The sequence below is a fragment of the Cavia porcellus genome, unplaced genomic scaffold, assembly GCF_034190915.1.
Source record: "Cavia porcellus strain 051 isolate PalLab524CR breed Dunkin Hartley unplaced genomic scaffold, mCavPor4.1 scaffold_31, whole genome shotgun sequence".
Classification (NCBI taxonomy): Eukaryota; Metazoa; Chordata; class Mammalia; order Rodentia; family Caviidae; genus Cavia; species Cavia porcellus.
In genome coordinates this window covers 12,440,063-12,458,939 of record NW_026947514.1, presented here as the reverse complement: position 1 = coordinate 12,458,939, position 18,877 = coordinate 12,440,063, and the positions used below count along the sequence as shown (strand labels likewise).

At 51.0% G+C, this 18,877-nt stretch overlaps 1 protein-coding gene across 5 annotated transcripts in view; it reads right to left on the bottom strand.

The window, feature by feature from the left end:
* Positions 1 to 18,877, bottom strand: part of Ccdc88c (coiled-coil domain containing 88C) — a 116,979-nt gene that overhangs the window by 89,414 nt on the left and 8,688 nt on the right. For all 5 annotated transcript variants that reach the window (XM_063241157.1, XM_063241158.1, XM_023566130.2 and 2 more), the window contains one exon: positions 17,190 to 17,298. In XM_063241157.1, the coding sequence (XP_063097227.1) occupies positions 17,190 to 17,298 (109 nt within the window). The remainder of the gene's footprint in view (positions 1 to 17,189; positions 17,299 to 18,877) is intronic.

Below are 18,877 nucleotides of genomic sequence, written 5' to 3'. Positions count from 1 at the left end.
TTTCCTCTCCTGTTTTCTTCTGAAGCACCTCCTCTCTCTGAAGTGATGCAATGTGACCTTTCAGATTAAAAAGCAGCATTTCTAATAAGCTGAGCAGTGAGACTGGTACCACTGACTCCACTTTCTGGGCCAGCGCAGATCCTCTAGGAGCACACCACTGCCTCCAGCTGGTTCTGTTCTGAGGTTCAGGCAGACAAGTCTCCAGGACTCCAAAGCATCAGAAGTCCATGTGAAAACTGTCCTTTGGCCAGGATTCACCTACCAAATCTCTACCAATGAATACCAGCCAAGCAGTGGGCCTTGCTGTGTCCCCCATATCCAAACTTCTCCGGCCCCACAAATAACTTTAACACAAAAACACCCTCCCCAAACCCCCATCACTCCTATCCAATCAAGCCACAGTCTACACCATCTCCAGCACACTGGCCCCTTTGCACATGTCGATCATGAAGGTGCAAACCCTAGCAGCCTGGGTGAAAAACAAGGAACATCACTATGCCAAGTCTTGTAACTTGCGCAGCCTCAGAGGCAGGGGCCTCCATGCCACGTGGCCCATGGGAAAACTGGGTAGCAGTCCCATGGACTTTCTGGTCACAGGCTGGTGGTGGAGGGCCAGGCTGTGAAGACAGAAGCTGAGGTACCTCCTGAGCAGTTCAGGGGTCTAGGTGTTCTCAGACTGCCCTGGCCTGTTCTTGAGCTGAATGAATATATGGTTGGCACATTTTTACTCCCAGGAAAATGGTCCACATGCATTTGTCTGGCCCCACACTGCACAGGAGACAGACAGACCTGAGTTCTCAAGTGAAGTCTGACCCCTACCTGAGTAAACCCCTCAGCATCCCAGGGCCTCATATCCTCATCTATAAAATGGGGATGATGAAAACTCCTGAGCCACCTGCCTCATGCTTTTTATAGATTCTTTGATGACTGTTTGCTCTCTCATCTAGGAAAAACTGCAGTTAAAAAAGTAAATGCAAGTCATGGGCTGGGAGGACCAAGAAGCCAACCTGTGCAATCCTATGAACCAGCCAGTGTCCAGAGACAAGAGGAACCCCACCCTCCTAGCACTAGCTGACTTGGTGAAACACAGGCTGAGATGATAGTGCCTAAAGTAAAAAAACAACTTACTGCTCATATTGTTTGATTGACTTTTCAGGCCTAAAGTCGGTAGTTCGATCATTTATTTAGAAGATAACAATATGCAATATAGCAACTATGGGGATTTCCTTCTGTTTTGTTTTTGAAATCCAATATTGTTGTCACTGTTATGTTTTGCTCCATTTTACTGTTTTTATTCCCTTTAAAATAAAAGTTTCTAAAAAAGTAAATGCAAGCGGGTATAATGGCACACAGCTGTAATCCCAGCTACACCAGAGGGTAAAGAAGAAGGATCACAAGTTTGAGGGCAGCCTGGATAACTCAGCAAGAGCCCGCCTCAAAATAAAAATAAATAATGCAAAAAGGGCTAAGAATGGAGCTCAGTGGTAGAGCACCCCTGGGTTTAATCCCAGTACTGCAAACAAACAAAAAAAAAGCAGTAAATGTGGGCAGCAGATCCACGCCAGGGTCATGTGTAATACACACCCACACGCACACGCGTGGTGCTCACAGCCCATCATCATCTTGATTTGTGACACCGCTCTGGCACCCCACTGATGGCCAACTAGAGACTAATGTGGGTGTTTTCTGCCCCTGTAGCTTTCGTGACACATCTCAGAGTTTCCATGACGCCCACAACAGAGCGTACTCCGTAACTGTCTGCGTGGGAGGGAAGTCTCACTCCCTGAGGGCTGGCATCCTTCCTCCTCGTGTCCAGTGTAAAGACAACCGCAGGGCTCTGCTGTCACAGGCTAGGGACCAGTCTAGACCCATCAGCTCCAGGAGTTGGAGCCAACCAGGTCATCTGTTTCAGGGAAGGCAGCCAGAACCCACTATAGTGGGCCAGTTCTGGGCATCACCCAGATGGGGTGCAGCAATGGCAGTGAGGGCTGATGTGTACTAATTGCCAGGCACCACCTTAATAAGCATTTTACATACACAGACTTAGCTGGGGATAGAGGCACACACCTATAACCCCAGCACTCTGAGAGGCTGAGGCAGAAGGATTCCAAATTCAAGCCCAGCAAGACCCTGTCTCAAAAATAAAAAAGGACCCTAGATTCAGTCCTCAATATCAGAAAAAGCAAACAAACAAAAAAATATATACATATATATAAAAAATATATGCCGCTGACTTTTTATCTTCCATCTAATCTTGTACAGTTTCCATTTTGTAAGCGAGGAAACTGTGGCACAAAGATGCAGAACACCTAGCCCACAGTTATACATCCAAAATGCACACAGTCTCTCACGCAAGGACCTGCTGGAGAAATGAAGTGAATTAAAGGTTCTGGGCACACACTGTTCATGCAAACAGAACTGAACCCCTCTGTGGAACTGCTGCAGTAGAGCTGACTCCAGAGTGGGTGACAACACTGTATCGTTGGACCCCTAGGGGTGGCCACAGCAAGTGGAGAGCCGACCTTCTGAGAAACAGCCAGAGGTGAATGACGGAGGTGCTGGGAGCACCAAAAGCCCTGCAAAGACTGAGCCCTGGAGGGGCACAAGGGGACCTAACAGGCATCCCTGACTCCGGGTGGCTGAAGCTTCAAACAGAAGGCATTCACACCAGCCAGACAGGCCCAGGTGCAGCACACTCAGCCAGGAGAAACCCCAAGCCCTATAACCACAGGGCATCTCAGCCTCATGAGGACACAGGATAAGCAGGCTGCTGTGTCAGCACGCACCCAGAAGACAGGCATGCACGCGTGCATCAGGAATCGAACTCAAGACCTAAAGCTTGCCAGGCAGGCATTGCACCGCTGAGCTAAATCCCCCGCCCTACATCCTTCACTTTCACATCTGCACATGCTCCTGGATGGCCTGCAGAGAAGACCATGTGGGGAGGCCAGTGTCTAACCCACGCAGCCTGGCAAACTGGCTCAGACAATGATTATGCCCTGTAGCATCTCCTTCCAAAGGCCTGGCCCAGCCTAGCCCAGGCCACCTAGGTGGCACCCATGGCAGGACCAGACAAAACCTTCCCCAGGATGCCGCTGACAGCTGCAGCCTGGGCCAGCTCTTCCTACCTTCCCCAAAGCTCTAAGCATACGTGCACTGAGAAATCTGAAGTCTCATGCCTGCCCTGGAAATCGACCCAGGAAGCAGACCCACACTGGTCTTCCCAGGCCACTTGATCTCAAGAATTCAACAGCAAGCCATGGCCGCCCTGATGACTGTGCAAAGCACAGGGCTTTGTGTGGCCTCTGGAGGATTCCTGCCTGACTCTGACAGGGAAACAAAGCAAGGAAGGGAGGCCATAACCTGAGGCCTGGGCTCAGCTGCCAGCTGCCTTCACATTGCTGACAGAGCAGAGGAAAACCTCTCAGGGCCTGCAGTACTGTTTTCCCACGTGCTAAGTGAGGAGCGACTTGGACAGGATCAGTGGTTCTCAGCCCCGGATGCATGTCAAAGTCAATTAACGGGAGGCATCAAAGACGGCTGTACCACAACACTCAGCCCCAGCCCACCCGGGCCCGCCAGCCAGCCTCTGGCTCTGTAGGGAGGGTCGAAGCAGCTCTGCCAGTGGCCTGGGGTGACAGCCACCCCACTGGCTCACACTGCTCCTGGTTTGAACATATCAGCAGGACTCGGGAAACGAACCCATGAGTACTACTGGACTCTTAGAAATTCGGAAGAACCATTACCAAGGCCCAGGGATACCCCGACTGTTTCTGACTAGCAAGTGGGAGAGAACCAAGCCCTAATCAGCATACGGCCAGACTTCTGTGCTCTCTGTCATCTGTCACAGCCAGTTTTGCTTTTTTTCCTTTTGGCCATGCTGCAGGTCAAACCCAGGTCTTCACACATGCAAGGCAAGCACTCTATCACTGGAGCCACACCCCACAGTGTGGGGTGGCTATCGCCTCACAGTGTGGCCTCAGCCTGTAGCTCTGGGCTACCTTAGCTCGGCTCTCCAGTGTCCCTGACACCCACCCTACCCTGTGGGCCCCAGGCAGGCACCAAGGCAGTGCACAGCCTGGAAACCTCCAGGCTCCAGTGCCCACCCTACAGGGGCTTTTGATCCTGACAGGGCGACGCCCACTTTGCAGATGGGTGGGTGCAGACGGCTGGGATGCTGTGCTGGGCTTCACTAAGAGTAAGCGTTCAAAGTGATGTAAACAAGAAACACACACAGCACACTATCAGCCACGCAGGAAACACAAAACGACTAAAAAAGCATGAAATGCTCAATAAAAAGACAGAGGCTGTTCTAAAGCGGCTGTGCCTCAGAAGCACACTGGACAGGGGGCTGTCAGCTCATCCCCATTGAAAAGGACCTCCTGGTATTAATAGCTCTCAGCTGTCCCACGAAAGCCAAAAGCAGCAGATTCCTGTCCCAGGGAAGGGCCAGGGCTCAGCAGGACACTGAACTGTGAGCTAAGGTGGCAGGACAGAGTGACTGGCAGTCTTCTCTCTTTTCACACACAGTTCTAGTCACGTGCTGATCTTTTAGGTGATAAAAATAGAAGCCAGCGAATAAAGCATCCAGGTTCCTAGTTAGTTCTGCTCAGCTCAAGGCAGGAAATGGATCTGGTGCTGGACCAGCACCAGGTCCAAGTATAACCAAGGCACGCAGGGCTCGGCTGTTCTCCCTTGGCAGAGCCCGGAAGGCACCAGGAGCTACAGGCCAGCGGAGTGCAGCAGGCAGAGGAAGTGAGAGGTCTGCCCTGCAGGACCACAGCTAAAAGGGAGCCGGCTCCATCCTCCGCCAGCCAGGGACTCCCTCAGGGAAAGTCACCAACCTCTCCAGAGGTGATTCCAAGTTCAAAGTCGAAGCCACTGACCCAGGTCCAAAAGACTTTAAACGGAAAGGGATGCTTCCGGGCCTGACAGGTTAATCCTGATTTGATTTAAACATGAACTTCTAAAAAGTCTTCCTACCCAGGACAATCCATCATCCACAGGAAGATCCTGGCCGCTGGCACTTGAGATTAATTGCTTTGAGGAGAAAAAATCCCTATGCTGACTCCTCATGAAAAGAAAAAAGAGAGCCACACTGGTTGGTTCTGCCCCACCAGTCACGTTTCCTTAGCCCCCTGAGTGGGCAGAGAGACGCACGCCCTGCAACTGGGGCCAGGGTGCCAAGTCCTCGATGATTAACACCACACGCATTATTATTAGACACCGCTTTACTCCTTCAAAAAATATTTGAGCAGTGTCTGGCACACAGCCATATGTTCCACAAAAACCTTCCCTCCTCTTAATTTATGCTGCTGGCACCTCTATGTTGTCATCAGACTTGAGGGTTGGGACCAGCTCACTCAGCATAACACCTACAGCGGGCCACATGCTCCATGCTAAATGGAAGAGAACAAGCTGGCCTCCAAGGGACACTCCTCATCAACACCTCTGACCAGGGCTGCACCCGGTCACCACCAGGGAAAGCTAAGGTCTGCATGAGTCTCCCACGGTTCCCTACAAAAACTTAACCCAAGCCAACAGTGCGCAGAGGTGGGATTGAAGTAATGAGAGCTGGGCACACTGGCCTGATACTGTCTCAATGGGTCCAGGGATATAGCTCAGCAGCACAGCACCTGCCTGGCAAGGACGAGGTTGTGAGCTTGACTCCTCATACCACCCCCCCAAAAACGGATCTTATCTCAAAAAAATAGTAATTTTTTGCTAGGCATGCTAGTCAATACCTATAATCCCAGCACTTAGAAGAATCACAAGTTTGAGGCCAAGCTGGGCTACAGAGTCAATGGGCTACAGATTCAAGGTCAATCAGAACTACTCAGCGAGACCCTGCCTCAAAATTCATTCATTCATTAAAATAAAAAGGGCTAGGAATGTAGCTCAGAGCCCCATGGGTTCAATTCCCAGGACCAAAATAGGGTGGGGAGTGGGGGTAACTAAGCCATGACAACTGCTCTCTCTAACAGATTCATGTTCTCAGCACAGGAGCAGGCCAGTTATCTTGGAATTGGGGTTCCTCCTCCCCTACTTCTCCACCACACGTGATGCTTTCTGCCATGTTAAACACAAAAACCAGGCCCCCACCACATCCAGGTCCTTGATCTTGGACTCCCTAACGTCCAGAGCCACAAGGTTCCAAACAAACTTTGATCATTCATTAGTGACCCAGTTGCAGCACTCTATGCAGCAGCGCTGAATGGGATACGGCACAGCTGCCCAAGGCGCTCACCCGTCGGACCTCTAGGCTTGCTAACCATTGCTCCAAATCAGCACGGTCAGACACCAGGAGGCCAAGCCCCTGGTCAGCCCACACATCCTCCTGATAACACACCTAAGATCCCTTGCAGGTACCGTGCAAGAAGCCAACGGCTGGTCTCATCAATGACAGGGTACCCAGAGCCTAGGTGAATCCTAAAAATTCCAAATCAACAGTTTTTCAAAGCCAAGGAGCAGGGCAGAAACACTTGGCTTCCTCTGCTCGGGTCCTATCACCGTCAAAACCAAAGCTGTGAGAACAGGGCCTCCAGAAAGAAAGGACAAGGTTAGTCCTCGGGCTCAAACACTTGCTGATTTAGATTCTCAGCTTTGTCAAGGTTACCAGGCTCCCTACTTTTTCTGAACTTTCATCTCCCCCTCTCTGAGGCATTAATAAAAGCCATCTTGTGAAAGTGAAGACTGAAGAATAGTATATAAAGGCCCCCTCAGGCCCATCACAACAGTGGCCACAGCTGGAATGTTCCGGAAGCCTCTGAAGCTAGGCCATTCCACTAGGCACCTGTGTTCCAGGACTCGGTTCTTTTAGTTTATCATCCATTATTCTCACAACACAAACTTTCCCACTGGGGAAATAAAGCCCTAACTAGTTGTTTCCTTTTGTTTCTGAATTGGGGTAAAATGTACGGAACACAAAGCATAACATACCTTAACACATAACATAACCTCTCCGTGTCCAGCCCGTGGCACCGCACCCAGGCACACTGCTACCTACCGGCTCCAAAATGCTTTACATCTCATATAAATGAACCTGTACCCCGCAAATTGTAACAATCTGGGTTCCTTGCATCTTAAAAACCAGATGATATCTAAAACTAGGCTGCTTTCTAAAAGAATCAAAGTTAAATTTTCCTGAGCATACTCAATTCTTTTTTCCAGCACTGCTCTGGAATTTAAAGCCTCATTACCCCTTCATACTCTCTAAACTTTTCTAACCAAATCTGAACCCTCAGATTTAGAGGTCACACTGTGACTTCCTCTAACTCTCCCAGCTGCCCCTTACCCTCTGGGGTCTCTCAGGGTGCCAACGACTACTCACAGCGACAGCAGACTTCACGTACTCCTCCTGTCCAGGAGACTACTACCCAGGTGCTCAAACAGACCCAGAAACTCATGTCCCATAAGCTCTAGAGTCAGAACCCCCTCTTCTACCCCATGCCCCTACAATTTCCAGTTAAGTCTGGAGGTGGGGGTGAGTTATGGACTTCAAACTCCTAGTGCAGGGCAAACTCTCAATTAGTCAGAACAAGAAAGAAAGAGAGGCAGCCTCACTGGTCACATTCCACTCACTTTCTGTTAAGAATACTGCTTGAAGGATGAGATCAAACAAAAGGCTTTCTCTTTGGAAATCGATGCATCCCAGCTTTTGAACCTCAGGACTGATAAAATTTCAATACAAGAAGACATACAGATCAAGAACATTTTAGGTCATTCCAGCCCGGCACAGGGTGGCACTGGCCATAATCTCAGGGGATCCAGGCAGAGTCAGCGAGTCCAAGGAAGCACCAGAGATCCTGCCCTTGGGACATAGAGAGGGCAAGTGCGAGATGAGGGGTGTGATGACAGCAATAATGAAAATCATTAGCTCATAGGCAGAAGCAGAGTCCAGTCATGAGCCCAGCTCCCACGCACCATTACTCAGCAGGACCCAGCTCAGCTCAGCAGGCAGCAGGAGCCCAGGCTAAGCATCTCTCTCTCTCTCTCTCTCTCTGTCTCTGTCTCTCTCTCAAGACCAGATGAGGCAGAGGCAGCTGGACCAAAGTCTACATCTCCAAGAAAGAAACGGGGAAAAGCTAGGACAGGAAAGGAAACAGCGACAGATCCTAACTGCTCTGCCTTCCCAGCAGCCCACGGGTCAGCCCCCATCTGGTTCCCTCATGGACAATCACTTTATATCAACTGCCCCAGAGGGTCATCAGGATGGCCCAGGGTTACTAGAAAACCACTGACTCTTTTTCCCTTTGCCATTTATCTCAAGCTTGGGGTACCCACATCTGCAGCACACAAAAACTTCAATTTTGCAAACTCTGTCTATAAAATTCAGATGCCACAAATGCTCACCCCCAGAAACAGGAGGCTAGAAGGCCAATTTAGCACCCAGAAAACAAATGCCTGAACTACTTCCATTCCCACAATCATGCGGCCACAGTTCCACATTTCACAGGATGCAAAGTTCTACTCACTACAAGAACAGAGATAACTTGCTTGGTTACTAAGGTTTGGAAGGAGTTTTTTTTTTTTTTTAATTTTAAACATATTAAATCTAAACATTAGAAAGCTCAGGAGGGCCAAGCTGGCAGACAAAGTTTGAAGACAATCAATTTAATTTCTACCCCCCAGAGACTGAGCCTCTGGTACCTGACATATGGCATTTCCATCAACAAAGCTAACACCACGTGAAAAGCCTGAAAGCCCTGCAGGTTGCAGGTCTGTGTGAAAACAGCAGGGCCCTAAATGGGGTTCCGGTGCTGGGGATGGGGCTGGGGGTGGGAGACACTGCATCCCCTAAGCATTCCAGGCTTGAGTCCCCTCCCTGTGTCAGCCCTGGGTCCTCCCAATTATTCAACAGTGTAGAAATGCTAAGAAGTCAGACCCTTTGTAGGGTCACTGTGGCCTAGAGGTAGGATCCCAGCACAGGGCAACACCGTCTTCCCTAAATGAGATGACTCTGAATTATTTACTCTACCAAGTGATGGCTTACAGTTACGCACCATGTCATTAACATGCTGAAGGCAGATGTGTCTCCCTGCCGGTGTGGTGACACAAACAGAAGAAGATCCAGGCCCTAATTTACAGGAGTCTCACTACGTGTGAGAGACGTGCACAGCACATAGTAAGCTCAAAATGAAGCAATCTCACAGGCGAAAACTGCACAGGGCAAGACAGGCACATGTGTGCCACGTTTTCTGCTAATCCCAATGTATCTGAGGGAGCTGCCCTTGGAAGGGCCCTTTGGTAATCCGATCAGGATGAAAGGAACCAAAGCACAGCCTGGAGGCGGGCCTGCCCACTACCCCTCTGCAGGAGTACTAGGCATTCTCACCTCCTGAGGAGCCTTGCTGCAGCAATGGGACCAGCACAAGGCCCTCATTTAGCCCTCCTGGAGGTGTCCCAGGTGGACACTCTGCACACCCTGTCAGATACAAAGGACTCTCAGAGGTAAGCAACTTGCCCATGCCACAACCCAAGGAGTGAACTTGAAGGAACCCACAGCTTGACCTTGGACTCTGCACACAGGAGGTTTGCAGCTCCCCATAAGGCCAGCCTGGGACACAAGGCCTCATTGACTTCAGAAACTTCTTACTTCATATGCGCCTCCCAGCAACCCATCAGGAATTACTACTCACATTTTACAGGTGAGGCTAAGTGATACACCCTAAGTCACACTGCTAGGAACAGTGACACACAAGTTTCTAGGCCCACAGCCAAGTTAAATGACCCAAGCTGACCATGCAGTACAGTTCTCCCTATGGCTGCTGACCCACCTACCATCTTGTCCTTTGTCCCCTGGCTTCACCTTCCTGGCCATCCAGGTCACTAAGGCAGCTAACTTCAAACTCTCCACTGAGAGTGCCAATCAGCCAACTTCATCACCAAGGCCAGAGGCACCCAGGGGAGAGGCCTGGAGACCTCTCTAAAGTGACCCTGCACCCCTCTGCCATCAGAGAACACCTCAAATTTTAGGCCACCAACCCTCCATGTTTCACCTGCTGAAAACTCAACCCCAAGCCAACAGACCTCTAGCAGTATACGCTTTACAGCCTTACCCCTGTACAATCCCTCAAAACAACAGCAACAAACTCAGACGGGGAGACCCAATGTGCAGACCCCTCTTTGCAGGTCTCGCTGAGCCCACCAATTAGACAGCACTTCCTTCTTATTACCTTGCTTTTCCTCATTACTGCAAAAATAAGATGGAAATGCCTCTCCAAAAGGATCAAGACCCTGAATGCCACACAAAGCAGCAGAAAATCTCTGCCGTCCCAAAAGAACAGTTGAGTAACAGAAACTGCTATTAGCCCTGGACACACGCCACGCAGCCGGCCAGCTTTACGGAGCAACCCAGCTTGCCTGGGCAAGTTCTTCTGTGACGCCTCTGACAAACCAGTTACAACATCAAACGAGCTGCTCTTGGCACTTACACCCTAACTCAAGGCAAAAGAGAAGATTTTTTTCCCCCCAATTTAAAAGCCTTGAGAAATTCGTTTCCCTCCTTTTTGCCACAAAAGGAACCGGTACCTCTTACCACTTCCTACCTCAGCGCTGAGGGTGGGGCTGGGGAAGAAACCGTTTCTATCTGTTAGGTCACTCATGCCCATGTGCGCTGTCCGAAGTAAGCTCAGTTCATTCCTGGCTTGGGAGGGCACAGCACTCGGTTGGAGCTATACCTTTGCTGGGGCACCAACTCAGACGTCTTGCCCTGTGATCAGGTGACCACAGCTCCCATCCCATCCCCAGTGACCTTGTCACTTCTGTGCATTGTATGGCTAATGACACACAACTCTTTAAATGAATGGCCTTGGTGAATTAAGACAGAACAAAAGGTGAAGAAAAAGGTTCAAAGTCAGTAGGCAACGCGTTTACACAGCGAGAAACAGCATATCAGAATCGTGCTTGGCGAAGGACACCAATCCAGAGGAAAGACAGGAGTTTGGAGAAAGGTCCCAAACTATAAACTAACAAAGCAAGCAAGGCTTTTGGGCTGAAGCCCTAGATTGAGTTCTAAGTGTCTGGAGTCCACCACTGTGCAGAGCAAGAGCAGCCACCAGGGCCTGGGTCTCGTCCTCTGCACCTGAAGCAAAAGGCAAGATGCCTGCACCCTGGGCTCCCGCCTTTGCAGAGGCCAAGGGAGAGCGTGGCGGCTTCGGGAAGAAGGAAAACCCCTGGCGACTCAAGGTCTGGACTCGAGGCCAGGGGAGGACACAACAGGGACCAGACAGTGTCGTACGCTTGCACACACTCGTGTACACACACACCTGCACGCAGGCACACACGAGCTCTCTTTCCCAGCCCTCTGCCTTTCAGACTCCGCTGCCTTGGCAAAACTCCAGCTCTGCTCCTTAACCAGGCTTACCTTTCACCCCTCCCCACTCCTGCAATTAGCCCAGAGTCTCAGTTTCCTGCTGCTCTGGGGAGAGGGTGAGGGGGACAGCTACTCCCTCCCCCAACCCCGGAAGTGCTGGTTTCAGAGCCGCCTGAGGCAACCCAGCCCCTTCCGCTGGGGCTACCCGCTGGCCTGGTTGACAGTGGGAGGGGAGCCGAGGCAGGTGACACTGGGGCGGCAGCACTCTGTCCTGGCCCCTACACACGTGGGTGCAAGACCTCCAACTTCCACAGGACAGTCTGCCCCACTCAAGGCAAGTCATTGGCCTACAGAGTCTGAGCTTGGATTTTTAAGACAGACATTTCTTCAAGCAGCCAATTACCAAGAAAACATGTGGTTCTCTTGGTCCATGATCTCAGTTTCCTAATCTGCAAAATGGGGCCAGCAAGATAAAAGATTAAAAAAAGGAGGTGGCCACAAAGCCCCAGCATGGTGTCTGGTTCCCAGCAGGGGCTTGGTCAAGACTCAGCCTTCCTCCACCCCCACCTCTCAACCTTTTGATTTGGCAGAGAGTTCCCTGAGTTCCTGGTTGCTATTCAAAAAGCTTTGATGGCATTCATTCTAACAAAAGGGAGGGGGGAAAAAGAAAGGAAACCAAGACCAACAGGTAGTCCTCTACCTTGCAGAAACAAATCCTGCCTCCCAAGAGGTTTGGGAATGTGGCAAGTCACGAGGGTTCTAGGTCCCTATTACCCTCATGAGGGCTCTAGGTCCCTATTACCCCAACCCTGCCCAACAGCTGCATCTCTGAGCTCAAAAAAACGATTAGGGACCAGCAAGTCTGGAGGAGACAACTTTTTTCTTTTTTTTGTCTTTTTCTTTTTTTATCGGTACCAGGGATCGAACTCACGACTGCCTGCTTGCAAGGCAGGCACTTATGCCACTGAGCTAAATCCCCAGCCCCCTGAGACAACTGTTTTCAAGTGCAGAAAAGGGAGCACTAGTGGCCCCAAAAGCTGTCAAACCTCAGCAGCACTAGCTGGCCTCTGCGTGGCTAATCTGAGCTCCAGTCCCCCAGTCCCATCCGGCCTACCCTGATGCCTGGAGTGAGCAGATTGTGGCAGCCTTTCAGTCTCCCATGAGACTCACTGGAGGCACAACATGGGACGAAAAGCAGGTGCTGCCCAAGGCCCACGGCTGAGGGAGTCTGCCAGGCCGGTGGCCCTGTACCCTAGCCCTGCCCTTCTGGGACTCTCTCCCTATCCACAAATCCTTCTCCTGTCCCTACTGGACTCCATCCTCTCCTGACCTCCCACCTGGGAAAGCCAACCTGACGGCCAGCACGCTGACCCTGGAGGTGCTGCCACCTCCTCAGCCACAGGCAGTCCTCCACCCACACCCCATAAAACCCCAGCTGCGACTCTCAGGTCTGCACCCCCAGCAGCCCTGCTCTGCAGACCACAGGCCATTTGCCCAACATGTCTGAAACCACGCCAGCCTGCTCAGCCTCCTCAGATAGAGCCCCAGCCCTGGCAGGGAGCAGCATCAGCACCCAGAGTGCCTCACCCCAAACTCCCTGGCTTGCCATCCACCACGGAAGCCTCAGAACTCAAACTCGTCTGGGTCTCTCTGCTGCTCTTGCCTTAGTCCAGGCTACTACGAGCTGCCCTGACTCGCCTCTCCTTACCAATCCTGGCCCAAAGTTTTCTCTTAAACTTTCCCTTCTCCAAGTTCTCCTAAGCTAGGCGTTGTAGCTGCACAAACCTCTAACCCAGCTACTCGGAAAGCTGAGGTAAAAGATCTCAAGTTTGAGGGTAGCCTGGACAACATAGCAAGGCTCTATCTCAAAGTAAAAAATAAATATAAATAAAACCTGTAATATAAATTCTTCAGGGCTACAGACGTAGTTCAGTAGTACTGTACCCATTTAGTGCACAAAGGCCTTTGGTCCAATCCTAAGAACAATAAAAAAACCTCCAGAGACCCTGAGCCCATTGGGATGAGGATCAGGTTCTCCAGCAGCATGCAAGTGCATTGCCTCGGGGTGCCCTGCCCTCACCCCTCACTGACTCCCCAGCCTACAGGCTGCACCACGTTCCCAAGGCCGTCAGGTGTCTGCTCTGCTGCAGACATCCTCTCTGCCAGCCCAGCTCTTCAAGACCAGGCCAAGTGTCACCCTTAGAGCTCTCCAGGGTCCTCAGCCCTTCCCTGGCCTACATCTGGCGACCATGTGACGCCCTGTGCAGGCATTTGTGTACCTGCCTCTCTTTCACCCCGCTAGTTGGGAGCAGCTCAGCCATGGACAACAGTCTTACCAGGTGGTCCTCAGGTCACACTCACCTCTGGGCCGCCAGAGCCTCCTCACCCCCATTTTATCATTCTGTACACTAGTGGGAGAACGGGGCAAGAATGGGGACATGAAGGGCCCACTTCCTCATGGTGCTCTTAAGCTGTAACTGACCACAGCATTCACACCAAAGCCACAGAGGCGGTTGCCTGCCAGGTCCACAGATTCGCACAGGATGGAACCCAGTCCCTGGGCCTGGCCCACCTGCCCCAGCCAGCTCCTGCTCTGCCTGCCATGACCTGTGACCTTCACCCCTCCACAACCCTGTTCTAGCACAAGTCCAAAACAGCATTCCAAGCTTCTCAACGCAAAGGAAGTCCACTCAGACAAATGCACAAATGTTCTCAGGGGCTGTGCTGTAGCTCACCGGAAGAGCATTCACCTAGCACGCAGGAGGCCTGGGGTTCACGAAAACAAACAGAAAACATCTCAGGTGGCGACTTCGCTGGTGCTGGAGACAGAAATCTCCAGTGTCCAAAAGCAACAGAAAGCACAGCATCTTAAATACAGCCACAGTGGGCAAAGGGCACAATGGGGCCATTCACCCAGGAAAAAGAAAGGCCTACAAACCCAGCAGTAGGGGGAGTCCAGAGCAAAAGTCCTCAAAGTATTCATGCCCTTTGACCGAGGAACTTCCCACCAGGATCTCACCCTGAGGAACTGAAAACCATCTGCTGAAACACTTGTGTATCAAGTATGTTCATGGTGATATTGTTCATAATTCTGAAGCAAAAATAACTCAGTATTAATGATAATAACACAGCTACATGACAAAGCATCATACAGACACTGCAATTCACTCGGTAGAAGAGCATTTAACACCACAGGAAAATGCACAAATACATGAAAGATAAAAGCAAGTTGCACCAAGAGATGAGACCCACCCTCTGGAGGAGCGAAAAGCATTGGGCTCAAAATCTCAACAACGGCACCCTCGCTGCCAAGACAACGGGTGCAGTTAATTTCCTTTATATTTCAGAAGCTGCGGCAAAAGAAGAGCTTTACAATCGAAAATACTATTTGTAATTTCCTTTGAATATGAACCTTAGCTATAGAATCAAGGCCTCTTCTCTAACCTTCAAAGTCCAAAGTGGAGAAGGTAATCTTTTCCTCTGCAAATTCAACACCACGTGTTACTTATGAAGTAAGTTTGACTTGAATCTGCAGTGATGGCCTGCTGGACGCTTGGTCCCTTTGCACACGGCTCCTAAGCACAAAGCTGCTCACGTGTGCATGTGCACACACACACATACAACTTTAAACCCCCATGACCACAAAAACAACACAGAACTGTGCAAGCTCTCCATACTGTTCCCACTACCCATGTCAAATGTACACTTCCTTCTATTCCTACTTCTGACAAAAGCTTTTCATTTTTTAAACTGAGCATGCACGAGTCTCCAGATAGAACTCTCATGTACAGGAGCCAGCCCGTGCTAAGGGGAAGCCTCCCGCTCCACGGCCCTGCCCAACCTGCCCTGCTCCCCCCATCACTGAGTCCTTTCCGGCTCTCATCACAACAGCTGCCAGGACTCTGCCGTCCGCCCTGTGAGCTGATGAGATGTGTGTGAGGGCAGAGCTACCTGTGACAAACAAGAGTCACCTGGAAGAACCAAGCTTCTCCTGTCCTGGGAGGGGGCTGCAGAAGACCCTAAAACCACTCTGGAAACTGACCAGGCAGTTCTGGCCAAAGGTACTTTATGGTCACCAGGAGGCTTTGTAAAACTGACCCAGCAGGTGTAGGGAGAGGCCCACTCACTGGCATTTCTAACCCAGTCTCAACAGTAAAGATGCTGCTGATCTAGAACACTTCAAAAACCACTGCTCCAGCTGGGCATGGTGGCACACAGCACTCTAGGAGGATGAAGCAGGAGAATTATAAGCTTGAGCCCAGCCCGGACAACTGAGTACACATCCAAGCAAATTTGCAAGACCTTAAGCAACTTAAGTGAGACGGTATCTTGGGAATGAAATGTGCTGCGGGGTCCTGGGAGTGGCTGCTGGGAGCTATTAACTGACCGCCTGTTTTCCAGGCTGGTGATAACAAGCTTGCATCATTCCATGGTGAGAACTGAACTTTACCATCAAACAGAAGGGGAAACTATGCAGCAGGACACCACACAGGTTCAGTGCCTGCCCTGGACGTATCCAAGCGAGCAGGGCATGAAGGCAGTGACCACTTGGTGGCCAGCAGCAGAGCTCCCACCAAGTGTCTACACGCTCCATTCTATTCCAGGGTGAGGCTACCAACACACAACAGCCCCACCTCCAAGAGCTAAGAGGCCAGAGGGAGTCCCCAAGGGTGCTGGGTCCCCTTCCCTCTCCCCAAGCGCTCTAGGAAGTCATTTGGACCAGCCATCACTTCTCATCCTTCGGAACACCACACAGCGATGTGTGAGGGTGAGGACACCCACGAGAGGTGCTCCCCTCCGAACTAACACTACCACAAGTGGGTGTCAGGTCCTTCGGCCAAGCGAGACCTAGCCCCTCAAGCTGCTGATCACCAACACAAGAGGCCTATGGGCCAGCAGGACCCAAGGATGATATCCTCACAGCCCAAGTGCTGCGGGAAGAGCCTGGCACCTCCGCATGACAAACAGAAAGGTCAGACCCTCACGTCTGCCTACCTCCCTTGCTGCCATCTTGCAGACACCACCTCCTCTCAGCCTCACCTGGGACAGGGCCAGCCCTGTACACGATGCCAGCGCTTTACTGCTGGGCTAGGAGCGTTTTTTTTTGTTTTGGTTTGGTTTTTGAGGGGTTTTTTTGAGACAGGATCTTGCTAATTAGCCTGGGCTAACCTAAACTTGTAATCCTCCTGCCTCAGCTTCCTGAGCAGCTGGGATTATGGGCATGCGCCATCACCCTCGCTGACTTTCCACCCCTCATGTTCACACCCTGCTCAGTTTTTGTTCTTGAGCAGTGATCCTCAAACAGTACTCCCCAGAGTACTGGAGAGAAAAGAGCACTCAGGTCTCCCAGCCCCAAAATAATCACAGTGACCAGAACTGGGATCTCCAAAAAAAAATCATATGGGGGGAAGTGTCACAGCTGCAGTCCAGACCCCTTCCATGCTGGGCACACAAAAACTGTGCACCACTGAATGGGCGCAATCTGCCCTTTCCTGCAGGCCTGCTGGTGGCTGACCCTCGGGCACACACTCAGAGGCGGTGACATCCGGACAGTCCTGCTCTGGTCCCTGCTTTTCTTCACTTGTATGAGAGTCACTGAGCCAGGCCCGTAGACAGGAAACTGCTTTCAGAGCCCCCACTGCCTCACAGGGGACGCAATCCATTAGGCTCTCTGGGTCCTTGCGCCACATGGCACAACCCTTCCCACAGCTCAGAGAATGCTGGCTGAGCAGGGGAAGCCATGCAATAGCCCACCACACATGAAGCTCAGGAAAGGGGTCCAGCCAGCGTCAACATGGGGGAGCTGCTGTCTGACCGCACACACTGCTTCCACAGGGCCTCGTACTGGGACCCTGGGGAAGGCAGGACACCTTACCTGGTAATAGGTCTTAATGTTCCGCACCAGGATGGTCAGGTTCTGAATGCGAAGGTTCACATCGTTGTTGACATGCTTATTGATGCGCTGGTTGGTAGGCCTGGGATCTCTGGGGAAGAAACAGGTGAATGAAAATTCAGCCCTCCGGTCCCAAGAGCCTCACTTGTCCCGTCAACTCTAAGGCTGTGACAGTGTGGCTAAGTCCACTCCTAACCTGAGGTGGGGGAGCCAGTCACTGTTCTCCTCCCACACTGGGCACCTGGCCCACCACTGTCCTGATCAATGCTGCCTCTGTCCACTCTCATAGCCCCAGTGGCGGGGAGATCCCTGGCACTGCAGACCACATGCCAGGCTATACAGAACCACCAGAGAACATACTTCACAATAAAGAGCAATGTACGTGGAATATTAAAAAGATAATAATAGTCATGCTGTTCCACCTCAAACAGGTCACCCTTTCTATCTACACTGGTCTTGAGCTGGTCCTGCCAACGATTTACATTGCAGTGACACGATTCCACCATGAAAACTGGGCACACTCAGTCTGCGACACTCTACTGTGCACAATGCACCCCATAAGAAACCTTAAGGAAAGCAAAGGCATTATGCAGGGAGACCTGGAAGTGTCGCTGATCTTCCAACCTCAGGTAAAAGACAGGTCTGGCTGTGATGAGACCAGAAGTCTCCAGCAAGGGATTTACGGTTTCACTCATCCATATGCAGGGAGTTTTCTCAAAATCCTCAGTGTTGGGAGCTGGTTCTGAGACAAGAGCACTTAGGGGAGCCCGGTTAGCTCCCCGCAGCCAGCGGCCTGAGCTGCAGCTGCTTTTCATGACAAAGGCCAGCCTCCCAGCCTCTTCCTTCCAAGACACCCCAAGGGGGGCGCAGGCCTGTCTTCCAGGTTTCATCTGTCATCTAAGCCCTGCAGTGAAGGTGCAGGGCCTCCTGGGGCTGCAGTGGGGAAGCAAGGAAATAAATCTCCATGCCACTCAGCTGCCCACATTAACAGAAAGCTGAGAAACAGAACAACAAACCTACACATCCAAACAATTCCAGATGATGTTGGAAACATGATGCTAACGAGGGTGTTAACGTTCAACCTTTAAGTAAATATTTCGCTTCCACACTGTGAGTCTCCAGGCAGTGCCATCAGCATGCAAACCCTTTCACGCAGAACAACCAGCCACAGACTTGTTCAGTCATCTTATGCCCCCTAAAACAGTCCTATGGATCCCTTGGGGCAACCAGAGGAGCTCTTTTCAACTGTCAGGTGACAACATTTCTTACTGTCCCCACACAGTTAATGGAGTCTGACGGCCAAGCCATTCCCATGCTCTGTGTTACTCATTACTGAGAAAATAAAGGTTTACCATTCCAGTAAAATTCACTTAGGAAAAGACATGGTATTCAGAATTTAAACCATGGGGGCATTTTTTGCTGCAGAGGTGTTTCTAGCATTACAAAATCATTTTTCTTAAAGGTGTAGCTTTGGTGGGGTTTTTTTTGGTACTGGGAATTGAACTCAGGACCTCACACTTGCCAGGCAGGTACTGTGCCACTGAGCCGTATCCCCAGCCCACGGGTGTAGGTCTTATCCCTTGACTGTAGCTACCTCAAGAGACAAGAAGTTAACTCTGCAATGATAAATGCATGGTTTAGTAAAGCAGAACCTAAGAGGCATGGCAAAG